The sequence below is a fragment of the Acartia tonsa genome, chromosome 6 (genome assembly GCF_053477335.1).
Source record: "Acartia tonsa isolate MP-2025a chromosome 6, ASM5347733v1, whole genome shotgun sequence".
NCBI classification, from domain to species: Eukaryota; Metazoa; Arthropoda; class Copepoda; order Calanoida; family Acartiidae; genus Acartia; species Acartia tonsa.
In genome coordinates this window covers 4,287,908-4,302,059 of record NC_137265.1, presented here as the reverse complement: position 1 = coordinate 4,302,059, position 14,152 = coordinate 4,287,908, and the positions used below count along the sequence as shown (strand labels likewise).

General features: G+C 29.4%; 1 protein-coding gene across 1 annotated transcript; it reads right to left on the bottom strand.

The window, feature by feature from the left end:
* Window positions 1-2,295: 2,295 nt before the first annotated feature.
* LOC145323230 (uncharacterized) lies at window positions 2,296-14,137 on the bottom strand. Its single transcript, XM_080165673.1, has 25 exons — window positions 14,086-14,137; window positions 13,385-13,491; window positions 13,202-13,307; window positions 12,921-13,003; window positions 12,114-12,207; window positions 11,811-11,915; window positions 11,375-11,453; window positions 11,077-11,225; window positions 10,903-10,947; window positions 10,741-10,800; window positions 10,385-10,502; window positions 10,175-10,210; window positions 9,941-10,064; window positions 8,478-8,585; window positions 8,082-8,163; window positions 7,777-7,926; window positions 7,382-7,525; window positions 7,168-7,280; window positions 6,994-7,092; window positions 6,690-6,757; window positions 6,255-6,380; window positions 5,736-5,812; window positions 5,436-5,491; window positions 5,061-5,115; window positions 2,296-2,752 (listed from the first exon to the last, which is right to left on the bottom strand). The coding sequence occupies exons 2-25, from the start codon at window positions 13,385-13,387 to the stop codon at window positions 2,646-2,648; spliced, it is 2,187 nt and encodes a 728-aa protein (XP_080021799.1). The 5' UTR covers window positions 13,388-13,491; window positions 14,086-14,137; the 3' UTR covers window positions 2,296-2,645.
* Between the last annotated feature and the right edge of the window lie 15 nt (window positions 14,138-14,152).

Genomic DNA, 14,152 nt, shown 5'->3' with positions numbered 1-14,152 from the left:
AACATATAAATTTAGTGAAAAAAACAAAAACCTTAAAATGAGGCCTTTTTGGGAAAATTAGATTTTGAAAATTTCAAGTTCAATTATCATCCCCTAGGAGTTACTTGAAAAGTTGGCTTGAAAATAATTACATTGATATTAAGGGGTAATTTAGTATTTTATCAAGTCATCAATTTTTTATCCTTCATATTATAAACAGTTTTCTGTGGATATAAAATGTACATTTATAAGATTAAAACTAGTTTTGTTAGCCCCAAGATGCTGAAGGCATTTTTTATATTCGAAGAAAAATGGATTTATTAATATGATACAATACATGATTTTTCAGTATGGTTTCCAACCAGTTCTGATCCAGTGAATATTAATCGGTTTTGAAGCCATACTGGAAAATATTTGCTCTGAATCTAAATTATTAAACCAAGAATTTTTGCTTGAGTTCTGTAACTTCCAGAATATGGATTTAAAACTTCAAATATTCATTTGTGTCTGATTACTATATCAGACTACTAGCGGCTTCGCCCATAGCCTTTAGGGGCTTTGCCCCAAGAGGTTTGATCAAACTAATTTTTCGTATTTTAGATTTAAAAAGAAAAAGTAAAAAATTTTTTTTTTGGGGGGGGGTTGGGGGTGTCCCACCCCCAATAAAATAGCTTAAAACCATCACAGGACCAGTAGGTACATTCCCTGAAGAGTAGAGCCCAATCGGTTCAGTGGTTACTGAGATCTTAAGCTTCAGACGGACAGACAGACGGACAGACAGACATCGTTCTACTTTGTATTATAGATTGCCTATCTTTTACACAAAAAATGCCTCCTCTTCCATTTTCTCCAAATCTATTATAATCTAATGATGTATTATGTGATTCTAAATATATTAACAATTTTTATATATCACAATTTAAATTTAATTAATGTAAATTTTTCATATTTTAAATAATATATTTTTATCTAATGAATACAATTCCATTAAGAATGTTGGGTCAAAAGTGTGTTGTGTTATCTTCAAACTGGGACTAGTGCTGGCGATGTCTTTTTTCACAATTTTCGGTTATTTTTTTAGAAAACCTTACGGCGCTAGTTGTAGAGTAAACTTTGACAAAAGATTTTTTGGATATATGTTTGAGTTGAAATATGCAGAAGAGCTAAAATTGTTGCACATTGCTAAGAAATTCTTGAAACTGGTGTGCTACTGTTATCTGTTTATTTTTTAGAGGCCTGGCACTAGTTAACCAGTAGAGATAGAGAGATAAAATTTTGTGCATTTATTATTTTAACTTTTTAGTTCAGAAGAAAAATTACATTCAAACAGGGATGACAACATCCATAAAAGCGAACCACTGAAACGGTAGGACAAACGGACATTAAAACTTGTATAGTGTCAGAACTGAATCAGAATATAAATGTAGAGTCGAAGCAAAATTTTAAGTAAATTTGTTGAAAAACTGCTTAATACAGGATAATGTCTATGGACACACTTACATTTTTAGGACTTGATTATAGAGTTGCTTCGCTTATAACATCATACTTTGTTGTCCCAGATATTAATATATTAAAAATCAAATCAATCGGATGATTAGATCACATAAAAATTTGTTGTTAAAAAAGTAAAAAAAATCAACATGTTTAAAATGGACGTATGGACATTGTAATAATGCTTATAGAGTTGCTACGCTTTCTATATCGTACCTAACTACTACAGGAATCATCGTGCAAAGTTTGAAATCGATAGGACAATTCTAACATGCCTAAATTAACGAAAAGAGCTATCTCTCTGTGACGGACGTATGGGCGGACGGACCTACCCTAATTATAGTAAAGCTTCGCTTTTAAAAAGTGTATTTTTAGTAACACGTCTATTTAGCATAAAAAAGTCTTTAGTAATCAAGGTATGAAGCTAATAAACGTCCCAGAAAACATTTAGTTAGATCTTTTAATAATAAAATTTTAAAAATGAGATTTAAACTAATTGATTCCATAAAATAAATGTATAGAAAAAATAGGAGATAGGAAAATATTCCTGCCTTAAGAACAAGTTTGGAACAAGTAAAAAACTTCTGTATTAAGTATAGTAATGGACAAAATTGCTTATAGAGAAGCTTTTTTAGTAAAGAAAAACTAGTAAATTTATAAACAACATTATTATGGTATTTTAATAAAATTTTTACAAATGTTTTACATTATTTCATCACAGATCAATAACAAACTTATAAAATAATTATATTACAAAGCAATTATAACTTTTATCTCATTAGTGTTGCATTTTTGTAAAACTTATATTAAAGATCATATTATTAAAGGCTATTTTTGTCTTTGGGAAATATTGTCCTTGTTAAGTTACAAATAATTGAAACTTCGAAGCGAGGTTTAATCATTTGTAATTTTGATAACGAAAGGTTTCTGCTATGAAAAAAGTTTAGTGCTTTTTGAATTAAGATTCGCTTTTTGAGTTTTTAAAACACTTGTGATAAAAATTAGATTATGCAACCACCTTTTCTCACTAGGGAGTCCAATAGGGTTTAGTGTTAAAACCAAATACAACCTATCCTAACCTTACCTCAAGTAATAAACAAACATTGGCAAAACTAAACCCCCCACCCCTTATTTTGTAGATGTTAGAGGCAATCGTTAAAGTATAGTATAAGAGATTAGAGTTTACATACTAAAATACTCCTAGCTGCTATTAATAGTTCTGGTTCTAAATATATAAAATAAAAGGACTTACTTGTACAATCAAAACATTCAGTTGTAGTAGCTGAAATAAGAATAATTAAAAAGTTTTAAAAGTAATGAAATATATGTAATGAAAATAAGTTGATAAGAAATTGGGATTGGAAAAAAGAATAATTACAGCACAGAGATTGACAAAGTAGCTTGATGTCTGTCTGTCTGTCCGTCCGTCTGTCTGAAGCTTAAGATCTCGGTAACCACTGAACCAATCGGATTCTACTCTTCAGGGTACATACCAATTGGTCCTGCGGTGGTATTAAGCTATTTTCTTGGGGGGTAGGACACCCCCAACCCCCCCAAAAACAAAAAAAATCCTCCTTCCAATTTTTTTTTTTTTACGAATTTTGCAAATTCGTAATTTAATCGCTATTTTTTTTTCTTTTTATTTTTTTACGAATTTTGCGAATTCGTTATTTAATCCCGAAAATGTTTTCCTGCTGGGTAGGTGCGAAAATTTGTGATCCGTTCTGCTGGCACGGTTGGACCCTCAGATGTCAAAACTTTATTTTAGTGTTTGGCCAAAATGACTTTGCAATTGTATCTGTAAGTACGTCTAATAACACCCTTTGCTATTTTTAAAATCCTAGAAAATTTTTTTTGCAAGAAAATTGCATAAATTCGCAACCTTTTTTAGAACCACTACATAACTCGAGTTTTAAAACTTTTTATATAAAATCCTTTTTACAAAAAATATCAATAATTACTTAAAATTAAACCTGAAAGAAAAAAAATCTCATTACACGTGTTAATTTGCATGTTTTAGGTCTTTTTTTGAGGAAAGTATAACTTCCACATTTTTGACAATAATTATATTTTTTTAACATTTCAAAGTAAAATATAATAAAACTTAAACGATTTTTCTTGAATTATCAGTTGAAAATTTCATCAAACATGCAATTTAAGTGATGAAAATTTAATAAAATCATTTTTTGAATGTTTAGAATTACCAATTTTCTACATTTAAAACAAAATGTTAACAAAATTTAAAAACATTTTAACATATAACTTCAAAAATCAATAACATTTTATAAAAAGATGTTTCAAAAAATAAATCATTAAAAGGTATTAAAATGCATTTCAAATTACTTAAAATTAAAACGAGAACATCTTTTTACAATGTATTCTGTGTAATAGAGTTTAAATGACATGATTAGTAAATGAAATATTTCCTAAACTCATTAAGCCTTTTTGTGACTATATTAAAAATAATTTATTTTGTTTTATAGTGTTTTTTTATTCAAATATTTGACAAAATTTTCCCTACGTCAATAAAATAAAGTCAGTTTTTTACTGTTTCCAGGTTTTTCTTTATAATTATAACAATTAAATATAATATGAATCTTCATTATCTTTTATTTGAATTATCATACACATTAAAATGTAAAGTATAAGCTAGAATAGCACTTTTTTTAACGAATATTTTAATGACATTATATCAAAATAATTCCTCTTAAATATCACACAACATATGATTGGGAAGTATAGCCATTTCTTGGAGGTATAATATTTACAAAAATACCATTAATTCTGTTTTTATCAGAAGTTAAAAAAATTGAACAATTCTAAAACAATGGTTGGCTGTCTAGATATTGAGTACACTAAGACTACGGCTCTGTTCTATTGAAATAACGTTGCAAAAAGAGGGGTTCTGAAAGTAATCTACCTAATTATTTTTAAAGAACCAACAAGTACTGTCAGTATCTTTTTTCTTGTAATCTAGCAGACAATCAAATCATAACACAATTTTCATGATAAAATATTCAGGTTTCTACTTCACATTTAAAAAAAAATACTGATCAATAAAATGTTCAAAATTTTACTTTGTACTAATTGAAAAAATATGTTGTAATTCTTATTTTAAAGTTACATTTTTATCCCTGACAAAATCATAGACGACTTTTAAAGGCATCTTATCTAAACTTTTTGAAGAAAAACTTAAAAACGTTAATTAAGTATTAAAACTATTTTCTTCGATTTTTCTGAAGTTATTATCGCATTCTATGGGTTTTTTATTATCATTTACTTATATCGAAAGTGCCAAACATTGTACCCTAACTTATTCATTTAATAAAAAACCAAGCGTGCTGGGTAAGTAATAGAAGATGTAATTATACCTCTTGGGGCAAAGCCCCTAGAGGCTAGGGGCGAAGCCGCTAGTATTCTATAAAGAAGTAAGTAGTCTTTTGTTTGTCTCTTATGATCTTGCTAAGGACTAGAACTATTGATTTCTAGCTTCTCATAAGGTTGGTTTTATGCTATTTTTTTGCCCATCCCTTGCAAATAAAGAGCTCCCAGATGCTAGGGAAGCAGCAACTATTGTTTCAAGTACTTACGAACAACACATCGATATTTGTCCCAATCTTCAGGCTCATCAAAAGTACCAGAAGTCTGTAACAAAAAAAATTCAAATGAAATCAAGATGTAATGCTTTTTAGTTATAAGCTTTAAAAATTGTATGTGGAAAGATTTTTATAAATTACTTGTTCTTTAGGTAAAATAATATTATTGCTAAAAGGTAGTAATTAGAAAATTCAAAGTTCAGAAAATATAACTACCTAAAAATATTCATAGAGGATAAATTTCCAATTTGATGAAATAATATTATTTATAGATTTTAACAGAGTGCATGAACTACTGAACAGAAGGAAAGACCACCTTTTACTATCATGCATTTAATGTAAAAGACAGGCATACTATAATATCTGTACCTGACATGTCATCATTATAAATGGAGTTGCCAACCAATCAGCATCAAACACCATTCCTGCAAAAAGTTTAAACTTTTTATTGAAAGACATGTACAATTTATAAATATTTTGAGTCAAAAGCTTTGTAACATATTATCTTAATTGTACATTTCATAGAATTTTCAAGCAAGTCATATAATGTATACCTAACTGTTTTATGTATTTTCACAAAAATTTTAGCCTCCTATCCTTAAAAGCAGCCGAGTATGTCCCACTTTCCCAATGATGTCGCAGATAGCATTATTTTGTTTAATAACTTACCATCAGGACATTTATAGGTAATATTGAAGCCAATAGGAGGCGCTGGTTCCATACTCTTATCTACAAATCCACCAAAACTAAGAATAGATAGATAATAATATAAAAACTTAGGAGTACAACTGAAACATTATTATTTTAGAAAAAAAAACATTCAATCTAAAAAAAATAATTATTACTTGCGGCTGAAAAGTAAAAAAATATTGTGAAATACATAATTTTTTTTATTGGCAATTTCTTTTGGGTTGGTGGAGATACCCTCCCCCAACATACTTATAAAGGAGGATCATATCAGTTCAGCAATAACAAGATCTTTCACAAACGCTGGTTGTTTCTATAAAAGGATTAAAAATAGTGGATTCTCCAGATTTTGTATCTGATCCGTCTTCAAACTAGTACTTATCTTTTATTCAAATAACTGCCTTAAAGAAGGATAGTCTAAATACCTTATATGTAAATCTAATAAAAGATCTTTACCAACACACTGATATCTTTACAGGACTATGATAAATTAAATCTGACCTGAGAGAAATGCCTCCAGAAACCAGGAGATGTGTAATATTTTCCATAGGAAGAACATGCAGAACATGAGGGTAGGAGGGGTCGGAGTTCAATTGTAAAGAGAAACCATCTTCATCACAAAGTAAACTGAACCAGGTATGATGCATTAGAAATAAAGATTTAAAAAAAAACACATTTTAATTGAAAAAAAAATGGTTATAGTCCCTTTCCTGGCAAAGCCTCTTTAGGGTTGTTTCATCGTATTTTCACAGTAGGTCTTCTTATGTTAAGTTAGGTTAAGTAAAGTTAGGGGATTGTCCGTCAGGCTTTGGCAATTGGCCCTGAAAGGTTAGAGCTCCCCGCACAGGGGCTAGAAATAGGGGAAAAGCTACTGTGAAATACGACAAAAAGACCCTTAAGAGGAGTTGCCATAAAAGGGACTAATAATCATATTACCTTATCATAACAGTTTCTCCAAAATCTATTGTGGTACCATTGTCACTTTGCATGTTTAATTTTTCTCCCTGAAAAATATTAATTTTAAATTATCAAAATAGTAATTAAAGTTTAGTAATCTTTTTGAAAAATATAATGAATGAAAAGGCTGATACCCTCGTGTATTTTTAGTAAAATGTCCAAAAGAAAAAGTTCATAGATACTATGAAAATTACGAACTAAGCAGTTCTACCCTTACAAAAATTGTAATGAACAAACAGCTTAACACTTATGAATATAGACCTTGCAAACAAAATATTCCTACCTCAAATTGTGACCACAAAGATATTTGTTCAGTAAGAATATCAATGTGGGCATGAAATGCTTCATTTTCATCAGTTGCTTTTAAAACAATCTCTACAGCCTAAAAAAAAATTAAAGTTATAATCTATATAATAAATTAATTGAGTAATGTTTTATCACTTTCAAATGTTCTCACCTGATTATTGTCTAGTATTGTTCCAATCAGCATCAGCTTTTGTCCTCTAACACATTGACTTGGTCCAGGAAATGGTATTTTCATGGGTATTGATGGATTATATCTTTGGAACTCTTTCATTAAAATTAAATTTATTAATATACTCTATTTTGTTATATTTAGTACATTGGACTTAACAAAGGCGTTAGATAACCTAATGTTCATTCCTCTTTACCTGTAGAGAAAGTCATGTTATTTTTTTCATCTGGACTATTGATTAGTTGAAGTTTCTTTGGAGGGACAGGAATATTTGGGCAAGCAGTGGCTAAACACTTTGGTAATTCAGCTGGAACCCAATTCTTGTTCCATCCACATTCAACTAGAAATAAGAAGTTTAAATTCTAATTCTACTAAAGATTTGGCTATATTTGGCATTATTAAGTATGATATTACTATTGTTATAGGTCTGAATTTATGTCCTTTAACAAAATTGACTTAGTTTCTATTTATGATTTGTATAAAAACCTTTAGGGTAGTTATACATTGGAAAAACCTGAGGGGAACATTAATCTTTTCCATGACGTAACCAATGTTTTATAGATTATAAATCAGAAAATAAGCAAAACTCACCTATTACTTCTTTAACACACTTTCCATTACTGTAACAAAATTTTCCATATGGTCCACAAGTGTAAGATATTTGTGTTTTGTAGCTGTAGTTGCCATTCCACTCCCAGGTTCCTGGTCCAGGTCTGGCTGGAGGCTCTCCACAGTTTACACCTACAAATCAATATCAAATAACTGTAATTTTTATCATAAAATTATAACATTTATATTTGAAAAATTTATATTAACTGCTGTTGACAAAAATCTTCTCAAAGAGAGGGAGTTGATAAATTAAATTGTGTTTTAGTAAGCATTAGCATTATACATACTTGCTACACATTTTGGCCATATTTCTGGTTCTAAGAATGTTCCATCATTTTGACAAAATACATCATAAGCTTTCAGATCCTTTTTTAGATTACTTTTTTTTATTTCGATCCACAATTTTAGTACCCTCTACTGTGTCATCTCCCTTTAAGACATTTAGAGAAAAATGTTTTTATGCATTCCACTCTTTTCCAATTTATTTCCAAACATAAGTATTTACATAACTGTTTGAAGAACTTTTGAAACCCAACAAAATATTATTTTAACTTCATTTAAGTAAACTTTGTTATATAAGCTAAAGGCTTCAAATTTGGGGTATTTGGTCTACTTGTGGCAGTCTTTCAGCAGTTAAAGCGTGGTATTTCTTGCAGGCTTTCTTTAAAAGAAGTAAATTCCTTGTCATGTTCAAAGAAAAGGTGGTTAGAGCTGCATGTATAGTTAGTAGCTTCTCCATACTGCGTTTCCTCCAATGCCAAACTTCCCACCAAATTGTGACCCTTCGGAGCCTTAATTTTTTATATATTTGTTATTATACAAAAATTATTGCTAAACTTTGTAAGTATCCTTTATTTGAAACATTAATTAGTACTGTTTTTTAGAATTATTGCTTGAAACAAAATATTTCAAAATTAGATTAATATACAGGGTGAGTCAGAAAAAACTGAGTTTTTTGATTTTCAGAAATAACCGGAAGGAATACAGAAAAAATAATCACATGACCTTGTTCTCTGTACAAAAGCACATCAAACTTGTAAAAGGTGTTTTTCATTATCTCCAAAAATGCGGCCTCTATGATAGGTGTATGGTGTCAAAAAATGCCTTGTGTGAAAAATGTTGATCAAGAAAAATTGAAATAACTCCTCTATTTTGTATAATAAAATCTTAAAATTCCAATATTTATTTAGAAAAAGGTCTAAGAAAAGTACTTTAATGAGTTTTAAAGGGAAATGCTTTTTGGCTCCTCACAAAAGCATTTTTAGAATACTGCAATTTGTCATTTTTTCATATTTCTTGATTGTGATGCATGTGGTTTAAAAGAATCTTTTATAATAATGTAGCTTATAGTAGAAAGAAAAAAAACCTTTTTATTTGACAAAAAAATCTCTTAAGATAAAAAAGTTATGAAGGTTTGAATTTTTAAAATAAAAATGCCTTTCAGAAACCTTACCCTATTTAAATGAAGTTATTATGATGGATAATAACACACAAGTATAATTTGTCAAAAGGGGGCGGAGATAGAGGAAATTCAGGGGGAGGGGGGAGGAATTTAGGTAACAAGATAAAATATTCCCGGTCATGAGCTGGTTTTCTGGTCATGGGGTATTAAATCTTAACAATAGATTACAACAAAACGTTTGATTTATAATGTGATAACTTAATTTAAATAAATTGTATTTTTAAGATGTTAAATATTTACAATCTGTTGAGTAAAAATTTTAATAATCAAAAAATATGTTTGTTTATCTTTTTAGAATGGTAGACATTTTTTATTATAAATAAATCTACCTAAAAAGTACAAAATAATGGCCGAAAAAGTCATCACACACACTTTTTGAAATCTTTGTGCTTTAAAGAGCGCCGTTGTTTTCAGAGATATTCAAAAACACCTTTTCTAACTTTAATGTATATTTTTATAGAAAACAAAACCTATAATTGTTTTTTCCATATTCCTACTGGTTGTATCAGATAATCGGAAAACTCAGTTTTTTCTGACTCACCCTGTATATAAAAGTTTGCAGTTTCTAAATGACCTATTAAAATGTTTTAAATCTAAGTAGAATGTTTAATTAGGTTGTATACTTTGCTTTTTCCTCATTAAAAAATTTCAATTTCTAATATTAGGTTTTACAAATGAAATTACTGTTGGTGGGTAAAGACATGCAACCCAGACACAATTATCTAGAGTATCATAGACTGTCCAAGTTTGGTTCCAGTTGCACTGAATGGTCCTGTTCTCATAAGTGTCAATTAATCTGTCACCATCTAAGGCATTCACATTCAGCTTTTATAATTTTCAAGATTATCCTATTTTAAAAGATTATTAAAGTTTAACTTAGGTTTGAACTGAATAATAATGGAAAGCTATCATGTTCCTGGAGGTAAAAACTGTCTGCCTTTTCCACACTTGTAACTAAAATTTATTAGCAATCAAAGAGTTAATATTCAAAAATATTTTTATATACAAATTTTTTAGGTGTATTGTTTTGATACATGTTGAAAGAGATAAGGAAGGAGAGGAGGGAAAGAAATTCATCTTAGTTGGAAAATATACACCCCTGTAAATTGTTAAAGTATTAATACATACGTCAGAACAGAACCATAGGATCTTTGTTCTATTTCTTCTGGAGTTTCTACATCTGTTGATGTTACAGGATCAATATTCCGAGCCACTCTTTTCAGTGATTCCAATGATTTTTCTGATTCTGTAAATAAAAAAAAAGTCTTAACACAATGAATAGTATTGAAGGTCCATAAATAAATACAGTCTGACATATAGTAAAACTAGCAGCTACATCCAACGAGATTTCTAGGAGCACTTTAAAGATTTAACCTATATTCAACTTCAAAAATCACAATTATATCTAAGTTTGTACATAATTCTTAAAAGAAATAAAGTATAATCAAATAAAACCAATAATCAGAAAAAAGTAAACTGTTGACCTGATATTACTCCAACATCTCTTTTCTTTATCAAAGAGCTATTTCCACTTGTGCAAGCAACTAGAATTTGGGTGAGATTATTTTTTTTTAATCTAGATAATTATATTTGCTTATATTAGAGAAATTACCCAAATCAAAATTATGTTTTAAAAAATTTCTTACATTCATGATACTGTTGCAGCAACTCTTTGTCAGTCAGACCCTCATCTTATCACAAGGATAGTGTTATTTTAAAAAAAATAAAGTTAAAAATTCATTGTTACAAGTTTTGGTGAAAAAAATTACATGTTTTGTTTTCTTGATTATTGCTGATAAAATTTAAAATATAAAATTAACCTGGTATAACTCCTAGCTCTTGGAATATAGTTAGTCTCATTTCTTTATAGTTCATTTTAAGAAGCTGAGATTTAGATTTGACAGTATCAAAAAGTGACCAATATATTGCTGACAACCCACACAAGCTACCAGATCCATCCAAAACAGGTCTTAAAAATTTTAGTGTTTAGTGTCTTTCAACAAATAAAAAAAAACTCACATTTGGATAGTCTATATGTTACTCATTATTGTACTGAACAAGTTTTAATTCATAAAAACTAATATATTTGTGAATTATATAAGAGAACCTTCTATATACCTTGCTGCAATATCCCCAATACTATGAGTTAATTTCCTTGATAAGGTTGTTGTCAACAAAGTTCTCAATTCTTCATCTGCACAACTGTGTCTCATTTACATTTTCATGAAAAATGCTTATTAGATTATTCCATATGAGATTGAAAACAAAAGATCCCACGACTAACTAAAGATGGTGATATAATTTCCCATCTAAGGAAGCCTGCAAGAAATACACCAATCTTTGAAATGTCTATATCTTTTTGTTGTTGAAGCTGAAGGCTTTAAATTTTGAGTATTGGGTCTACTTGACAGCAGTTTACCAGTTATATCAGTGTATTTCTTGCAAGCTTCCTTTAAATCCTTTAATGATAATTATTTTCCTCATCTATTTGAATATTTGACACCTTGCAATATTTTTTTATAATTGTTAAACAAAAATATCTGAGACAATCCTGTTGAATTTGCTAAAGCCTCTAAAGATAACCACTCATTTTTAATCAGAGACTCACTTATGCAAGTAAACTCATCATGCAGTAAACTTGACCAATCATTACATTGGACTAAAAAAAAAAAATTTAATACTTTAAGAAAAAGAAATGAGCAAATAAGAAATAATAACAATGTCACATTTGTATAATATCCAACTATAGAAAACTATGGAAACACAGTAAAAAAAAATATTCTTTGTGCTTTAAAAAGACAGGTTAAAAGCATGTAAGAATTGTATGTAAATCAACTTTGCAAAGAAAAATACTCACTACAAATGTAAGTCACATTTATTTCTCTTCTATATCGCTCACAAAAGATATCTAATGGATATTCCCAAGATTGAAAAGTTTGTTTACAGGAGCTCTAAAAGTAGAAATTTTATAGATCTTGAAATTTCTTTGGTGTTGGATGTTTCAGTATGTCATAATAACTACAGGAAAACTAACAGGATTAGGATTAGGGATAATGTGTAGACTAATAATCAGGCACTTCTAATTAATTGCATGAACAAGATTAAAGTCATACAATTAGTCAAAATCAAACTTTTACTCTTCACAAGAAAAGACAGTGCCTCTAGCTACTTTGGACTTTACCCAAAGAGAGAATTTGGGTAACCCAAATTTTGTTTTTGTTTGTAGAATATTTTTTTATACAATTTTCGGGTAAAGTCCTTTCCACGACATCCCTCCATAAGGAGCGATTCTTCGTTTTTTTAAAATGGCTTTTTATAGGTTATTTTAGGTTAGGTTAGGTTATATTGTGTTAGGTGATTGCCCCACAGGGTTAGGTAATTGGCCCCGCAGGGTTAGAGCCCCCTGCAGGGGCTAGAAATAGGAGAAAAGCTACTGTGAAAAATATGAAGAATCGCTCCTTATCTTATGGAGGGATGTCGTGGAAAGGACTATACCCCAATTTTCTTGGGGGCAAAAATAAGGAAAATAAAACAATTAACTGCACATTTAAATGATCCACTATTTTTTCTTTTCTTGGCTTTAGTAAAACTTGGTGGTAAAATGAGAGCCCAAGTTATCTTTGGGATATTATGAATGACATTATAATTCCTAAAAACTAGTTACCTTTCCATGACAATTCTGCCTAATAACTTGTAGAATATCTGTATTAATACATTCATCTTCTGGTCCTCCTCTTGGGTCATTTTCTAGATTAATATGTTAATATTTATATATTTCAAATGCATGGATGATATACAGAATACATTTCTAAAGGTGCATATTCATGATTATGGAAAAATTCATTTTAGGTTAGTTTATGTTTAGTAAGGTATAGTACAAGTACAAAGGCAAAGTAAATTCAAAGAAAGGTTAACAAGTTATGCTTGGTGAAGTAGTTAAATTACCTAGTTTTCCATTGCAAATAAGCTTTTTGTTCAGTTGTTTATATCTTCCAAAATATGCAAACTTCGCATAAATATTCAAAAAAGAAAAGCATTTTATTTCTTGCTCCTAAACAACAATATATTTTATTTGTTGTACAAATCAAATAAAGCAGATAATAATCTGAATGAATAGATGTACATTACCATTCCATCAACAACACAATTGTGTTGGTCAGGATAACCAATTTCAACTGGATTGTTCTCTATTATACCCTCAAAGGGTACTTCTGGTGGTTTTGGGCACAATGGAGCTGAAAATTGTAATTGATTTTCTTGTATTCATTCGAATCTGGTGGATAGGAACCGGTTCTCATCCATACGAAAAAACTATGTCTATCATCGTATTATATCCAGCTTTCTACAAATATAGAAATGTACAATCATAAGATTAAAACTAGTTTTTTTAGCCCGTGCCTTTGGCAACTCGAGACTTATTTAATCTTATAATTGTACATTCTATATCTGCGGAAAGCGGTTTATAATACGATGAAAGAAATAACTATTCTTGTATTCATTTGAAACCAATAAATGTCTGGTAGATTAGAACTGGTTATCATCTATATAAAAACTATGTCTAGCATTGTATTATATCCAGTTTTCTACGAATATATAATTGTAAAATCATGAGATTAAAACCTGTTTTTTAGCCCCTAGATTGTAAATTTTATATCCACAGAAAACTGTTTATAATACAATGTGAAAATAACTATTCTAGTCTTTTTTATTTTTTTTTATCTAATCAAGTTATCCAAAAATATTGTATTAGAATTAAGCTAGTCCTGGATGTCTTGATCCTTTTCAAGAGAGCAGTGCCTTTAATCTTATCAAAGCTTTTATCAACTTACCTGAAAGGCACCTGGGCCAACTGGTTGGATCTGATGGTGTGTTAAAAAATCCCCTTCTATTAAACAA